Source organism: Syngnathus floridae, chromosome 6, assembly GCF_059516105.1.
Source record: "Syngnathus floridae isolate MCC-2025c chromosome 6, RoL_Sflo_1.0, whole genome shotgun sequence".
NCBI lineage: Eukaryota > Metazoa > Chordata > Actinopteri > Syngnathiformes > Syngnathidae > Syngnathus > Syngnathus floridae.
Genome location: NC_142418.1, coordinates 16,972,765 through 16,988,725, shown reverse-complemented (window position 1 = coordinate 16,988,725; position 15,961 = coordinate 16,972,765). Strand labels below are relative to the sequence as shown.

General features: G+C 41.8%; 2 protein-coding genes across 2 annotated transcripts; both read left to right on the top strand.

Moving 5' to 3' along the window:
* The first annotated feature begins 6,103 nt into the window (after nt 1-6,103).
* Nucleotides 6,104-13,484, top strand: smc1b (structural maintenance of chromosomes 1B). Its single transcript, XM_088379144.1, has 25 exons — nt 6,104-6,301; nt 6,548-6,736; nt 6,990-7,102; nt 7,181-7,384; nt 7,490-7,728; nt 7,913-8,171; nt 8,238-8,378; nt 8,499-8,581; nt 8,742-8,949; nt 9,022-9,207; nt 9,399-9,590; nt 9,669-9,815; nt 10,078-10,215; nt 10,303-10,419; nt 10,523-10,629; nt 10,735-10,876; nt 10,987-11,132; nt 11,227-11,380; nt 11,488-11,577; nt 11,655-11,808; nt 11,876-12,030; nt 12,105-12,256; nt 12,353-12,422; nt 12,625-12,735; nt 13,025-13,484. Exons 1-25 carry the CDS (start codon nt 6,193-6,195, stop codon nt 13,166-13,168), a joined length of 3,750 nt encoding a protein of 1,249 aa, XP_088235270.1. The 5' UTR covers nt 6,104-6,192; the 3' UTR covers nt 13,169-13,484.
* A 79-nt stretch (nt 13,485-13,563) lies between these two features.
* Nucleotides 13,564-15,883, top strand: borcs5 (BLOC-1 related complex subunit 5). Its single transcript, XM_088379159.1, has 4 exons — nt 13,564-13,967; nt 14,257-14,400; nt 14,599-14,756; nt 15,124-15,883. The coding sequence occupies exons 1-4, from the start codon at nt 13,910-13,912 to the stop codon at nt 15,355-15,357; spliced, it is 594 nt and encodes a 197-aa protein (XP_088235285.1). The 5' UTR covers nt 13,564-13,909; the 3' UTR covers nt 15,358-15,883.
* Nucleotides 15,884-15,961: the final 78 nt, after the last annotated feature.

Here is a 15,961-nt window from a genome sequence, read left to right as displayed (position 1 = left end):
GGATCGGGAAATAGCACGACTTCACAAAGATGTCAGCTAACGATGCGACACTCGCCGATGAATCAGTCATGATGACCCGTTGCGCTTCTCAGCAGGCTAATTAGCTGATTAGCCGATGCTAACAAGCACGACGAAGAGTTCAGTGTACTGGCACTCCTGATCTTTTTTTGGTTTTAGTATTCAAGAAGACTTAAGCAGAGAAGGGATAATGGCTTGTTTTTCTGCCGTGTTAGTTTCGAACCGCAGTTTCACACTCGGCTAACGGGTTTGGCCTTCCTTTTGCTGTTTTGGTTTTGAACAATTATTTGGATTGCTTTTTGTGCAGGTTTAGCTCAGGGATCACCAACAAGGTGTCCACGTGCATCAGGTAGCCACCAAGGAGCATACGAGTTGCCCACGGGTCTATTCTAAAAATAGCTCGCCAGCGCTGGTACATTATGGTTTCCTAGGAATGTTGTAGACGTGGTGATCATTTGAAAATGTCAATGCCTAAAGAGATTTCAAAGTATGTACAGGAGTCTAAAGAGTGACTTGAATGCAGGAAGGATGAGTCATTTTTCAAGATGGATTTCCAGGAAACGAGAAGCAATTCTAGCGTGTTTGGGTTAAGCGTATATATTGGAAGCACTTAAGGATCTATTTTTATTGGACATTGTTTGGCATGTGCCCTCAGGAAGAGCAAATGAATCGTGTTCACATGACGACGGGGGAGTTTGAGGGTGGGCTTTGGATTTTTTTTGGTCGCAAAGTGTGAAATCACTGTTCCTATGAGGCCGTGTGGGAGTAACAATGGAGAGCATTGATGGACGGTCGCCGCCGCCTCCGTCCACGATTCATTCACATTGCAGCCAGCTAGGCCATGTGACCTTGTTGTTTTTTTTTTATTTATTTTTTTGTCTCTGATGATATGAACATGGTTATTCCACGGAATGCTGATGAATATCCTCTCTTATCCGAGCATGCGTTAGGTTTGCATGGGTATGTTCTTTTTTAGCAAGTGGATTTTCAAAATAAGAGTCTAATTGAAATTTGTACTGTTTTGCCTTAAAAATCTTACAAGGTCAATCTTGGAATTGTGCAACTAATCGTAAAGATAAATATTTTATTTTCAATTTTTTTTTTTATTATCCAAAGTCACTCCTCTGTCAGACTCATACAAGCAATACAGTTCTGTTAGAAACAAATGAATAACCTCTGGACATTTAAAAAAAAAACTTAAACCCCCAAAATACAATTTTGGTGCATCCCTATGTGAGAAGAACAGGGTGATAACATTAGAAAGAAAAACAAAAATTTTCTAGAAATTACTTGCTTTCAACTGTGTATGACATTCGACTCCAAAATAACTTAAATAGTACGAAATAATTTTCAAAAATTCTTAGAAGTTTTGTCTCCCACTTCAACCAAAACTTATTTTTAACCCTGCACTGAACTTTCCATTCCAAAGACTTGAAACAGGAGACTTCCTGGACCCTCACAAGCCCCACCAAATCCTATTTTTCGTTTTTTTTCTGTTAAAAAGTTACAGAAATGTAACAATCTCTCGATACTTTCAACTCTTCCGGAGTACCGCCCAAAACTGTAGATGTACACGGGTTGTAATCAAAACCAAAAACTGTCTTCCAAGAACTTTGTTTTATCCCCTGTGTAACTTTACATTCCAAAACGACTTCCTAGAACACTTAAAATCCACTAAAAGTAGATTTTTGTGTAGTAGAAGGATGAGATTGTCACAATTGGACTTTATGAAAATGTCTCCACAACTGAACTGTATTGCTTGATGGAAACCTTTTGAGTAGAGCCTCACTGGTGGCCTGATCCCATGAAGAAAAAAAAAAAAAAACAAGCACAGATCAGACCACAGATCCCGCTGCAAAATGAAACAGTCGGTCTTCCTTAACTCCAAGTAAACGAGCCTTTACTTCTTTTCTGGCTTTTGATGGATTTTGCATGACGCTCGTGTAAACACGAAAACACCCATGATGAGAACTTGCCATCTGTTTGCCACGTCACAAACCAGCACTGGTTTTACTTGTATATGGAAGCCATGATGAAATTGGTTCAAAACGGTTATTTATGTAAGAATCTTTCAATAAATATTACTATTAAAAAATATTTGTCTGTAATCGCTCTTTGTCACCACTGAGAATATATTTTTTAAAATTTTAAAGAATTGCAGATAATTGTATTTGAGATAATAGGAGTAATATTTGTGTATATTTTATGGTGTATATTTATTTAGGAATTAATTATAAACATTTGCAGTTGGGTAAAAAAAAATGGCTTAGCATTATAGCAGCGCTAGCATAAACTCGGAAGTCATCTCCATGCTAATGCAGGTGGACAAACATGTTCAAATATTGGGACCGCGCTCTACCAAGTGACATTCTCATTGTATTTTTTAATAGCACTGTTAAAAAGAAAAAAAAGAACGTAAACAATGTTTGGATGCTTAACGCGCAGCCCATCCCACACAGCAAGCGCGTGGGCCGCTTCGCTAGCAAGTGACAGGGGTGCTAATTACAACTTTTTATTTTTAATTTTTCTTTTTAAAATCCCGGCCAACATTTTAATGAGCTGTCTGTGGTTCACAGTGTCTGACTTTTAACTCCCTTGTTCAACCCTTTATTATTATTTTCTTATAATACTCGCCACCCACTGCTAGCTAAGTATAGAAGCTTTAATTGGCACTCACACACAATACATAGGAAACACGTGGCAGGTTAATGTTTTAAAGGATCGCAGTTCCGTTGACAAGAGTAGAAAAGGCAGAAAATAGAACAAACAATTACCCCCCCCCTATTAAATGTTGGTTTGAGATAACCTATGGTTCGTGTGACTAAATGGGGTTCCTTAAGAAAATTCTCTTTTGAACAACTTTATCTAAAATTATGTGAGGACATCTCACAAAAACCCAGATTCCACTTTTTTTATTTTTAACATTTGAGGTTGTACCCACAGAGGGAATCACACATGGTGTCATCCTCTTCATTCATTGCCTCTTTGGCACTCCAAAGCAATAAAGCCCACTTGAACGAGCTCAGCGTGAATCTCGCTCCATCGCTCGCACATAGCGGGATTTTTATTTTATTTCCCACGAGCGCGGAATATGCACGCATGCAGGACTGCTCGGGAATAAGCGATAGTGAGTGCAGATTTGATGAGAGCCCGAAAAGCCAGACCTCAGAGGGCGGCATGTGTCTGTTTGACTCAGAGAGAGCGCGTACGCCGAGATGTCCTGGCAAGTACACGGCACATTCAGGACCAAAAGCAACATCTCACGCTATGAATAGAAGCGCAGGGGGTGTCTCATTGGCTAAATATAACCTCGTCCTTTCCTTTTTCATGCCCAGGGTTCTATTTTTAGCCACTCCCAGGCCTTCCTAAGCTGCCAATGTCTTTTTTGGGAACGTTATGTAAGAATGGGCTGATTCTTAAGGCGAGTGATGTAGACTTTGAGAATGAAATATTACATCACTCTGACAAGCCGTGTTAACAGAAAGAGCAAAGTTAGGTCACATTTGTACCTTCTCAACTGTCAGACAAAAACTAGTTAATATTAAAACTTGCTATAGGATAATTAGTTGTGGAAAGAAAACTTTGATTATTATCAAATGCCTGGAGGAAAGTTTAAATGATGGGGTGGGATGAGGTTTCATGTTGATGGGTTGGTGCTTGGTGAGTTCTGCCTAGCAACAAGTGACAAGACCTGCTCCATGTTACCCAGGCTGTGGAGTCGAGCTTATGTAATCCTCGTGTGTAGACGTCTGAAGGCGTAATAATAATAAACTCCATGTGAATGTATAGCGCTGTCAACAAAGCTCTATTATTATTATTGAATATGATTACAGTTTATTTTAGCTCCATGTGCCCAATTCAGTGTGTTTACACTTTGAAAGAAAGTACTGTGAGAAAAAGTCACGTCCAAAGAAAATGTTCATTGAGTGTAAAAGAAGTGGCAGTAGTCCGAGAGTCAACACTCATCATTTTATATTTAATACAGAGTTGAAGCAATTTTTCCAATGGACTATAATGACAACAAAATTTTATTTTTGTTAATTTGAATTTTTCCTTTATGGGAATATGTGTTGCAAAACAATAAGTCAAAATAGTTGTTTATTTGAACAGATTAAAAAAGAAAAACACAAAATATGTATTTTGAATTGGTCAATTGTGAAAAAAAAAGCCACTGTGTTTGCTTTTAGCTTGATGTCAGCTGGTTTCTATTGAATAGATAAGTATTTTATATCTAGAATATATGTGTATTTATATACACACCTAACCTAATTTCATTTTTTTCTTCAATTGAACTGACATTATACTACAATGCAAATTGGACCTTGTATTGATTGATCTGACTACTTTCCTATGTCACAATTCCATTCCGTTCTATGGTTATCATCACTATTTCCAAGCACCCTAGCATCTGTACAAAATGAAATGAACGAGTGAGGAATGAATGATTAATGGTCAAGTGAGTGTCAGGGCTTGTGAAATATTGAAATCAACTTGTAACATGATCTATTTATAGTGGCGCAGTGGAACAACGCGGCAGTCTTGTTCCTATAGGTGGAAGACGAGGAAAAAGAGGAAAAAGAAAACCCATTACGCTCACATTTTCATGTAAAGACCCTTTTCGTGCTGCCATTAAACTTTTACGCAGCAGCGGAATCCATAAATAATTTCCACGCCGAGGAGACTCCCGCACTCTTTGCGGACGGGGTTTGTTCATTAAAAGTGACACGTGATATTTTTTTATTCATATTAAAGTTTACATATATCCGTGCAAATTAGATTTTGGAACGGCAAGGTTAATTTATTTTATTTTTGTTGTATTGTTATGACAATTGGGGTCAGATCAAACACTGACCAAAGCTCCCTTTTGGTTTTTGGTGCACGTTTTTTTTTTTGTGTGTGCACAAAATTGTGAATCGTAATACGAGTCATTATCCGTTTTATATTGTGTTTTTAGGAATAATTTATTATTAGTAATTTCTTTTTTAAGTTTTTGATAAAAATAATGATACGGGGATTATCATCCGTTATACTTAAAAAATGAAGTGATTGCCACTGGGAAGTTTATAAACGGACAAAGCAGTGCACTGCCATCTACTGCATAAAGGGTAGAACTACAGTTAAAACAAGTTATGTTGCTCAAGTCATTTAAAAAGAAGAACCTGGAAAACAAAATAATCATTCTAAATCAAAAGTGTTTCCCTTGCTGCTGGTGGTGTCCCGAAGCCAAAGTTGAACGCAACTTGATCATTTAAATCATTTAAATATCATCTGTATTGATTTGATTGTGTGTCCCTCCATGGTGCAAGTGAACCTAATGTAGTGACCAGCTCATCAAACTATTTGTAGGAGAAAATACCTTCACGGTTGAATGACTTCTCAATGATATAGAGGCTTAATGAAGTGCCCCCCTCAGTTGCCATCTGTTCTGGGGAAAGATAATTACAGAAAGGCTAATTACAGCGACTGGGCTGTAATTAGTGATGAAATTGTAATATTCAACGTGCTTCGTATCGTCATATGGCTTTTGATGCATGTTAAAAACAGACGAACAAGAAGATGTATCTCCTGCAGCGATCAAGTCATCCGGGTCAATGTGCAGTCGCAGGAACAGAGCCAACTCCTGCAGGCGCTGGAGAAGGAACAGGAAGTGTGCTAATACAAACACACACACACACACGTTCTTTTATTTTATTATTAAATTTCAATTTAATTCTTTGTTCATATATTTTTAAATATACTATTATATATTATATAATATTGTGGCGGAAAGTAGGAGGGTGCAACATATGTATAAAAATTATTGCGATCGTAACACAAAATAATTTTGAGCCATTGCAATATAGCCAATTAAGAATTAGTATATGAACTAATACTTGCCTATATAACAGTAAAAGAAGTTAATTTTGCCCCTCTACGTTTTTTTCCTCCACTTTCAAAAAAAAAAAAAAAAGTATCGTAACACAACTTTATACTTGCTGTACGTACTTGGTGATTCTTTAAGCCCTTCCAGGACCTTTATGGACTGGACAATCAATAAAGTTTTGAACTCTACTCAGTGGGGTCTACTGTACTCATTTATTTGGCAATTTTTTTTTCTCTTCCAAGACCTTTCCCGCCGGCACAACGACGGTTCTTTCGGGACTTTGTGACTTGTGTTTCAATTTGACTTTAAAAATGGGTTATCTCACACAACTTGCGGTTGAAAACTTTAAAACATGGCGAGGAAAACAAGTTATCGGACCATTCTTGGAGTTTAGCTGCATTATTGGGCCCAACGGCTCCGGTAAATACCCTTTTCTTTCTCTTTTACTAGCCACATTTTGTGAAGGGCTAGCTAACGCGTGGGCGAAGCTAACTGCTAATCCCGAACTTGGAATTGTTATTGCACTCATATATAACGGCAGTTATATTCCTTTAAAATGTGTGAATTTAATTAAAACTCGTTTAGCTTTCTTTAAAATTCTTTAAAGCCAAATTTGCTCGAGGTTAACCTTTCCAGTTTAGTAACAAATATGTTTCACAAAAACAGGTAAGTCCAACGTGATGGACGCCATAAGCTTCGTCATAGGCGAGCGGGCGAGCTCTCTGCGAGTGAAGCACCTCACCGACCTGATCCATGGAGCCCACATCGGGCAGCCGGTGTCAAAAAGAACCAGCGTTTCCATGTTCTACCAACACGACGAGGACCAGGAGATTGTCTTCTCTCGAAGTGTCTATGGTCAGCATATTTTCATATTATATTAAATTATTGGAACAGACAGGAAATGAAAGTGAGGAAAATATTTCTGGTGTGGCAATTTTCATCTATTCATCCACCATCTCTGTATGAGATCAGGCGTACCTAAAATGGCTGCCAATGATGCTCATATTTTTATTTATTTATTTAAAACCATTGTTTATGTAAGTCTTTCTTAACTTTTGCTCCATTCTTTAGATTACAATTACTTTTATTTGTTGCTCTATATTCTCAGGCAACACCTCCGAGTATCTCATCAACAACGCTCATGTTTCTTTCAACCGGTACACTGAGGAGCTTGCCAAGATTGGCATCATCACCAAAGCTCAAAACTGCATGGTGTTCCAGGTAGACAATTTGGTGTTTTCAGTGTAGGATGGGTAATGCTGCATTTTGAGATCATGTTGTTCCCGCATTGGTCACCAGGGAGCAGTGGAATCCATCGCTTTGAAGTACTCCAAGGAGTGTACCAACATTTTTGAGCTGATCAGCCAGTCCAAGGAGTTAGTGGATGAGTACAACCAGAAAAAGGAGGCCATGTTGAGGGCCAAGGAAGACACCAATTTTCAGTTCAAGAAAAAGAAATTGACAGCTGTCGAGAACAAGCTGATGTCTAATGAGAAATTGGAGGTGAAGCGAGTTGGGCGAGTCACTACTGAATTACTTCTAAATGGAGATGCAGTTTAATTTTCTGTCGTCAGATGTGATAGAACTGGTTCTTCTGTTTTTTCCCAGGCCCAGAAATACCAAGACCTGCTGGAAGATATTCAAGAAAAGCGTGTACACCTGAGCCTTACTGAGCTCTATCATAATGAGAAGGCCATCAGTAGTACCAACGACACTCTGAGCATCAAGCATGGGGCAGCTGCCGCTCAGAATGCTTCTCTCCAGGACTGTGAGCAGATGGTGAAGACCTTCAAGAAGGAGCATGGACGCCTCGTCAGGGAGGAGCAACGCATGGAGAAAGAGATCCGGTAGATTTACATGTATTTTGTTTTCAGATGTATCCATTTTAGTTGCATTTGGAAAGGATATCAGTGAGCCCCCTCTAAAAACACGACGGTGCAATTTTATTATTTTTAAATATCTTTGTGAACATGTCATTGGTTGTCTGTGTGAACCTATTATGACCGCTACATCTCTGAACCTCTTGCCTAGTGCCCAGGAGCACGTCCTTTCGCAGTCTCGCTCTCACTTTGTCAAAACAAAAGTGAACACCTCCCATCATTTAAAAAAGATAGCTGAGCTTCAAGCGTCTGCAAAAAAGAGCCAGAAAGTCTTAGGGCGGACAGAGGAGGAGCTTGCTGAAGCCCAGCAGGAAAAAAAGGAGCTGGAGAAGACCTGGAGGTTCTACGAAGAACAATTTCGGCAGCAGAGAATGTCCCTGGGCGGGGAGGTTGAATTGGATGAGAGCCAGGTGAGTGTCAAAAGAACCTTCCTTATTATGAATGCCAAATTAATTTCTTTTGCACGTGATCGGCAGCGAGAACGCTACAAAGAACTCAAGGAGCTCTTCAGGAAGCAGAATTCAGTGCTAGGTCAGGAAGTCGAGAAGATGCAGAGGGTTGTCAAGGCTGACTATGATCTGATGGCATTTGACCAGCGCAAACGGAAGGAAGTGGAGGTAATAACAAAACGGGTAACTCCAATCCATTAAAATAGCGACTGTAAAGTAGGTACAGTACATTTAAATAGTTTATTAATACACCATACGGTGATACTGACTGTCTGACTCTTGCTGCAGGCTGGAATCCAAAACAACAAGACACATTTGGATGATTTAACCGACAGAGCAGAGAGGCTTGAGGAATACACCAAGACCTGCAAGTATGTCATTATGCGCTTGCCTTGCAACATTCTGTAAACCAGCAAATTCACGACAGCATACCCTCACCATTCACGAGTGTCAGGGACTCAAACCTGCAGCGCTATGAAAAATTTGCAATCAATATTCTGCAAACACGAGTCCCTGCGTTTTTGTTTTGAGGTCATCTCTTGACGAGCTCCGTCAGAAGGAGGGGAGCTTGACTGCAGAGTTGCAGCGTGGCAGAGAGCGCACTGCCCAGGTGAACGAGGAGCTGGGCCAGGTGTTGGAGCAGCTAGGCAACGCCTGCCTGGACAGCCAAGAGAGCAATCGTCAGCGACAGCGCAAAGAAATTCTGGAAAAGATGTGCAGGCTCTTCCCTGATACGGTGGTAAGCCATGGAGGATGATCATGTGAATTGAAAGCAAAACGGGACAAATCTGTCACGTCTTTCTCGCCCCAGTACGGCCGCCTTTGTGACTTGTCCAGCCCCATTCATAAGAGGTACCAGCTAGCTGTCACCAAAGTGTTTGGCCACTTCTTGAAGGCCATCGTGGTGTCCACAGAGAAGGTGGCCCAGGCCTGCATCAACTTCCTCAAGGAGGAACGGGCTGAACCTGAGACCTTCCTGCCCATTCACTACTTGGATGTAAGTGTTGGAATAGTACATCTCAGCCTTTTGAGGAAAATCGAAAAAGATTCGGAACAATTCATTTGTAAATTATAAACAGGGAGCCACTTCCAAATTTTATTTATTAGAAAAAAAACGTTGGCTTTTTAACACACGACTTGTTTGGTCAGTTGCGAGCGGCGTTATTGACCATCAGCTCGCATATTCAGGTGAGTCCCCTCAACGAACGCTTGAGGGAGATACCGGGTGCCAATATGGCAGTGGACGTCGTGCTCATCAAAATGTCCACAAACGTGCCACAGCTGAAGAAAGTGGTGCAGTTTGTATGCGGCAACACGCTGGTGTGTGAAACCATGAAAGAGGCCAGAAGCATTGCCTTTGGCGGGGACCGCCGCCTTAAGGTAAACACATTTTCAAGTGGGTGCAGGAAATGCACAATAGCCTTATTTTTTCATTTATATCTGAACTGGTTCCTACAGACTGTATCGCTGGACGGAACCATGTTTTCAAAGTCCGGTCTCATTTCTGGAGGCTCCAGTGACCTCCGCAGCAAAGCTCGCTGCTGGGGTGACAAGGACGTCACTAGGCTGAAGAATAAAAAAGACCAGCTAACTGATGAGCTACGTGTAAGTCGACATACAACTCTTGTACAGTGGATAGACTCTTAATTTGTTAAGTCAGAAATAAGGGCTTCTCATACTTTTGGATCCAGGAACCACACACAACACAAGGGAGACATTTTTCCAATGCCAATGAAACATAACCACTATGTGTAAATTCCATTATACACCTTTTATTCTTTAATTAGCACAAAGCTGAGGTAGGGAGGGGTAATTGGTTAAATTTATTTCCTTACGTGGGTTTGCACATTTGTCTCTTGTGGTGCAGCAACTCATAAGGCTCAAGCGGAAGGAGTCGGACCTGAATTTGATCATTGCGCAGGCTCAGGGTGCACATACCCGCCTGAAATATTCGACAAATGATCTGGATAACCTTAGGAAGAAAAGCATCCCTAAATGCCTCGAGGTAAGAAGGCTTTCTGACTTGCTTGTTTTTATTTTACTAGCCTCACATTATTGTCACAAATTGTCATTCTCCGCCGATCGATTTCAGGAGATTTCGCGTATGGAAAGTGAAATGGCAAACTTGGACTCCCAGATCCAGATGCAGGTGAAAAGTGTGGAGGCAAAGGAAACTGCCTTGGAGAACCTCAAAAGCCAAATTCAGCAGGTATCGTACCTTCAATTCAACTAATCATCGGAGAAACGTTCATTATCCTTTACAGTTTCCAAACATCTTGTCATATTTGATTGAAATGAAAATATTTCTTTAGACAGAAGACGTGGTGTTTTCTGACTTCTGTGCTGAGATCGGTGTGGACAATATCAGAGTGTATGAGCAGGAGCTGCTGAAACATCAGGAAGATCACGACAGGAAGCGGTATAAAAGACATGAGACTTACTGGGGTTTACTTGCTCACTTTTACGCTACTTTTTGGTCACGTTACATGAGTGGGAATTTACACTGTGCTGCAAATACTTTCAGTTTGGAGTTTGAGAACCAGTGCAATCGCTTGGATGCCAAGATGGAGTATGAACAAGTTCAACTAGAGAAGCACAAGAAGAAGCTCAGTGAAATTCAGTCTTCCATCGACCAGGAAGAACGCAACATGGCCAAAAAGAAAACGGTTAGTGTGGATGTACTGTGAAATAAGCCCTGAACACTGTCGTGGATGACAAAAAAGAAAGAGTAATTGTCAACTGAGTTTTTAGCTTCATATTCTGGCTCACCTTTCAGGAGGAGGAGAAGCTGCTGGTGGCCGTTCAAGAAAATGACAACAAACTGCAGGAAATGAAGAACCAGCTGCTGGAAAAGAAGAGGCTGGAAGCATCTACCAAAAATGAGCTGGACGAAAAAATCCTGCAACTCAAAGAGATGAACAAGTAAGACAAAAAACACAGATGAAGACCAACAAAACTGTCGCTCCAAGCGTATGGTGTGCGAAATCTCACGCGAAGAAACGTCCTTTTCCGTCAGAGACTTGGCCGAACTTCAGCGGGAGGTGATGACTGCCGAGAGCATCCTGGAGCAGAAGCGTTTAGCCCGACACAACTTGCTACTGGCGTGCAAGATCGAGGGCCTGCCAATCGATTTGCTGTCGGGTGACCTGAATGAAATCAGCCAAGTGGAGGTAGGTAAAAAGACATCTGAACATGTGCAATGCTAGAGACAAGGCACGCTCTGCCAAAATTCACAAACCCAAGTGTAAATGAAGTACATGTGTTCGTGTCTCTCCAGCTGGAAGAAGGGTCTGAAACCTCCATGCACGTCTTTGAGAGAGAGGCCCACCTCGCGATCGACTACTCGATCCTTGAACCCGAGAGCAGGGTGACGCATCCGATACTCTTTCGACGTTCAGCATTAGGATCAAAATGCTGCGTTAACGTCGGCGTGTGTGTTTGCAGGATGTGCCGGCAGGGGAGAGAGACAACTACATTGAAAGGCTGAAGCAGTCCCTTCACGCTTTAGAGGAGCAACTAAAATTCACAGCCCCACCCAACTTAAAAGCTGAAGAGAAGCTGAGGGAGGTGCAGGACAAGCTACAAGATGTGACGGATGGTACGTTTGAAGGTTTTTGAGTTACAACCAAGCCCGTTCATTGTGTGGAACCGACTTTCTTCCTCAGCCTTCAGAGCCAGCACCTTTGTCACGCGGAAGTGCCAGCAAGAGTTTGAAGAAGTCAAAGCTAAGCGCTTCCATCTCTTCAGCCAGTGCTTTGATCACGTGTCCACTGTCATTGATAGCATCTACAAGAGATTATGCCGCAACGAGAGCGCCCAGGTGAAAAGACCGCTTGGCAACCCCCGAGGGCAATTGCCATCAAATGATGACATAAGAGATGAAATTTGCTTCAGGCCGTCCTGTCTGCTGACAATCCGGAGGAGCCGTATCTCGGCGGCATCAACTACAGCTGCGTGGCTCCCGGCAAGCGCTTCATGTCTATGGCAAATCTCTCGGGCGGGGAGAAGGCCATTGCGTCCCTGGCTTTGGTGTTTGCCATTCACAGGTAGCATCAACGACCAAATGGGAAATGTCAGATGGAGAGTTTACAAAGTTATAAAAACAACACCCCTGTTCTAAAATAAGTCTTCTCCCTTCTCAGTTTTCGTCCTGCTCCCTTTTTGATTTTGGACGAGGTGGATGCCGCCCTGGACAAATCCAACGTCGGAAAGGTAAGATCTCTTCTAATAATGCTCTTCGGGGAGAGAGAACTCAAGAATGACAAGGCACTCTCCGGGCCACGCCATTTAAAGGCACAACACATGAATTTGCTGCGTTGTGTGTGTGACTTTCGGTCTTGTATTTGTATTTTACAATGCAGTACTATTATTACTTGTGGAGTTTTGTTACGTGTTATCCATTTTGTGCTTCCAGGTGGCCAGCTTCCTGAGGGAGGAATCCCAAAAGAATATGCGGGTCATTGTCATCTCCCTGAAGGATGAGTTTTTCTCCAACGCAGACATCCTGATGGGAGTTTACCCGAATGTAAGATTGCTGGCAAAATTGTGCTCAAGGGCCACATTTGATTTTGATGCGCAAATGAGATGGGGAGGGCATCAGTTTAAATCATGAAACATACATTGAGTCAGTGTTTCTTATTTAATTAGTTAAAAATAACCAATGATGTGATTAAACAAATGTTGGATGTCCTCTACATATAAAAACATGTTTTAGGTTCAATTAGTTACCAAATGATTTAATTAAATACATAATAAATAACTGCGCGGGTCATTGCCTACACCTGCACTCACCATGTTTATTTTTCCCTCTCTAGTTCGACGGATTTATGTTCAGTAGTATGCTGACATTAGACCTGCGTTCCTTCCCTATCCTGGAGGACAACCACAGAACACCTGAGAGGTCTAAGGCCAAAAAGGACATCTTGCCAAGCAGCCCTGAATCGCCTCCATCGGTTTAGGTCAATTTAGGGAGCGTTTCTAAGACTCCAAATTGCTGTTTGTCCTCTATGGAATGTGTGTGAGCTTGTTCCAAGCTTCACAATGTTTTAATGTTCGTCAACTTGAGCGATTGGTGCTTGAATGAACTTGCCCGTTTCCACTTTGTGTTTTGGTTTAGGTTGGCCTCACGGGGGCGCAAGTGGCCTAGTCAGTTGGTTGACCACTTCACACAAAACGGTTTGACAGCCCTCAACTTTGTAATGTTATACATTTTTCTCCGAGTGGTCATTATTAGATTTCACTTCGAATACAGTCAATAAATAATTTGTTCAACTACTTCCAAGTTCGCGTGCAGCTTGTGACGTCTTGCACCACGTGATCAATATTTACGGAAGTGTCTTTTGGCTTTAAATGGCTTCCACCTTCAAATGTCACTAAAGAGCGAATAACTTAAATTGCAACCTAAACAAGAAATTACGCACACATCCGGATGTACGTAAGGTTGTATCTTGACACTTAAGTGTGATTGGTTAGAAAGTAGCCGCTTAGCTTTATTTGTAGTTATTAGCAAACAGCGAGGTTTGGTTTCAGTGCGTGCAGAATTTATTAGTCAATGAACGATATTCAGGTGGAAGTTGAAAAGGTGTTTTGGGGCCCCTGGTAAGGCCACACCGGGTTGTGTTTCGCTGCGTTTATCGAACACTTGACCGGCTAGTTAGCTCGGTTGAGCTAAGTGCTAACGTTAGCTGGTCAGCTGCATCATGGGCGCCGAACAAAGCGGAGATGCGGAGCACAAACACTCTGACTACAGCTCGTCGGGTTAGTATGTTTTTATCTTTCTATCTTGTTAAACCTTTTTAATTCTTTTCTAGTTACTCTGTCCTGAATTATTTTGTTGATCTCCCCACTTACACTAACGAATTTTGCACATCCTAAGATGTTTTGGCAAAGATAACCTCAAAGTGTCTTATGCTTGTTTTGAAATTTTGATCTGGTGTTATTAAAACAACATGGCTTGTGATCAACTCCCGTCGAGGATGAAATCTACCTCATCCATCAAAATGTGACTTAATTGGTGGGTAATAAATGAAAACATTTTTCTTTGCAGTCGTTCCTTCGCCCGCCAAACAGAAGGCGAAGATGGACGATATTGTTGTGGTGGCTCAAGGAACTCAGTCCATGAGGAACATCCACAGTGACCCCGATGTCATCAAACTCCAAGAGATCCCCACCTTCCAGCCCCTCTTAAAAGGTCTGTGTCTTTTGAATATTCAGACTGTAGTCCAACCCTTGTTGTGTCACAAAACATTTGGAGATGATCAGTTTTGCTAGCAATTACCAGCTCTATATGCCGGCTCCCCACTGGAATATCAGAGTAGACTTTACCTCAGCTTAATTAAACTAATTAACCCTAACTGTTGTTCCGACACATTCCTTGCGCCCTCGGCAGGAGTGCTAAGTGGCCAGACGTCCCCTAGCAGTGTGTGTCTGGAGAGACTGGATCCGGCGCAGGTTCTCCAGCTGTGCACCCGCTACCAGGACCACTTGCACCAGTGCGCCGAAGCCGTCGCCTTCGATCAGAACGCCTTAGTAAAACGCATCAAAGAGGTGAGCAGTTTGAACTTTTTTGACAGCAATTAATACTTTCATTGCCTTAGCACACTGATTTGGTATGGTAATAGTTATTGAAAACATGTTGACGAAACTGTAACATTTTAATATTCCACTAGGTGGAAGAAGTGAGCTTTTCAACCAACCTGAAGATACAAAGGATAGTTTTGCCTTCTGCTGTCTGAAAACACTTTCTCACTTTAGTCACTAAAGGGAATGGATTAACAAAAAACTTTATTTGCCGTAAATAAATAATAGTGGGTTTTTTTTGGGGTGAAAACGGTGATTGGAAATCACTCCAGCCACCCATTCCATCGCTGTGGTGTCGCTCAATACGTTCTAACTAAGCCGACTTGTCCTCCAGATGGACCTCTCGGTGGATACCTTGTTCAGCATCATGCAAGAGCGTCAGAAGCGCTATGCCAAGTACGCGGAGCAGATCCAGAAGGTCAATGAGATGTCCATGATCCTGCGCCGCATCCAGATGGGCATTGACCAGACGGTGCCACTGATGGAACGCCTCAACAACATGCTGCCGGAGAGCGAGCGCCTGGAGCCCTTCAGTATGAGACCTGATGCAGACCCTGGCACCAAGTAAGATACTTGCCAAGAAGTCCTGAAATCTAAGGTGAGGGCCGCTTTTGTCTGTTCTTTTCTGATTTGTACACGGGGGCTTCTACTGGGATGAATCTTCATCTTGGAAGTACAAGACACGAATGTGAATGAGCTCTGAATACTGAGAAACTTGAACTCTGTGGATTCCAAAGCTGTTGAAACATGCACACGTCAAGCAAATGATGTGGACATGATAGATTTAGCCCTGCACGGACTGCCAGTGTTTGACTTAAGAATAATGGAAGGCACTTGGACAAACGTGACTTTAATTTATTCGCTCTTTGTCAATGTTTTGATATGACCACTGCAAAGCCGATAATAATCTTTTATGAAACCTTTTTGGACAAAATATACGCACTACAATTAATATTACTCGGATTTAGTGAGCTTGCGCTTCAACATGCGTGACGTGCTAATATTTAGCCGCACCGCTGTCACATTATAAATGTCAAAGATTATGTGGAAAAGTTGCATTTCAAAAATAAAACTGCCAAAGGAAGTGTCACTAAGTACTGTTTGAGTCAATGTTTTGATTTCACGTTTTCTAGCACCCCTTCTATTGGGCCAGAGATACCTACCAAACATTA

What these genes read in the sequence shown, in the direction of transcription:
- smc1b (XM_088379144.1), top strand. Translation starts at nt 6,193, where the DNA reads ATGGGTTATCTCACACAACTTGCGGTTGAAAACTTTAAAACATGGCGA. An exon ending in TGTCTAATGAGAAATTGGAG is followed by an intron (nt 7,385 to 7,489) that starts GTGAAGCGAGTT and finishes GTTTTTTCCCAG; the next exon opens with GCCCAGAAATACCAAGACCT. An exon ending in ATGAAATCAGCCAAGTGGAG is followed by an intron (nt 11,381 to 11,487) that starts GTAGGTAAAAAG and finishes GTGTCTCTCCAG; the next exon opens with CTGGAAGAAGGGTCTGAAAC.
- borcs5 (XM_088379159.1), top strand. Translation starts at nt 13,910, where the DNA reads ATGGGCGCCGAACAAAGCGGAGATGCGGAGCACAAACACTCTGACTAC. An exon ending in CTCTGACTACAGCTCGTCGG is followed by an intron (nt 13,968 to 14,256) that starts GTTAGTATGTTT and finishes TTTTCTTTGCAG; the next exon opens with TCGTTCCTTCGCCCGCCAAA. An exon ending in CTTCCAGCCCCTCTTAAAAG is followed by an intron (nt 14,401 to 14,598) that starts GTCTGTGTCTTT and finishes CGCCCTCGGCAG; the next exon opens with GAGTGCTAAGTGGCCAGACG.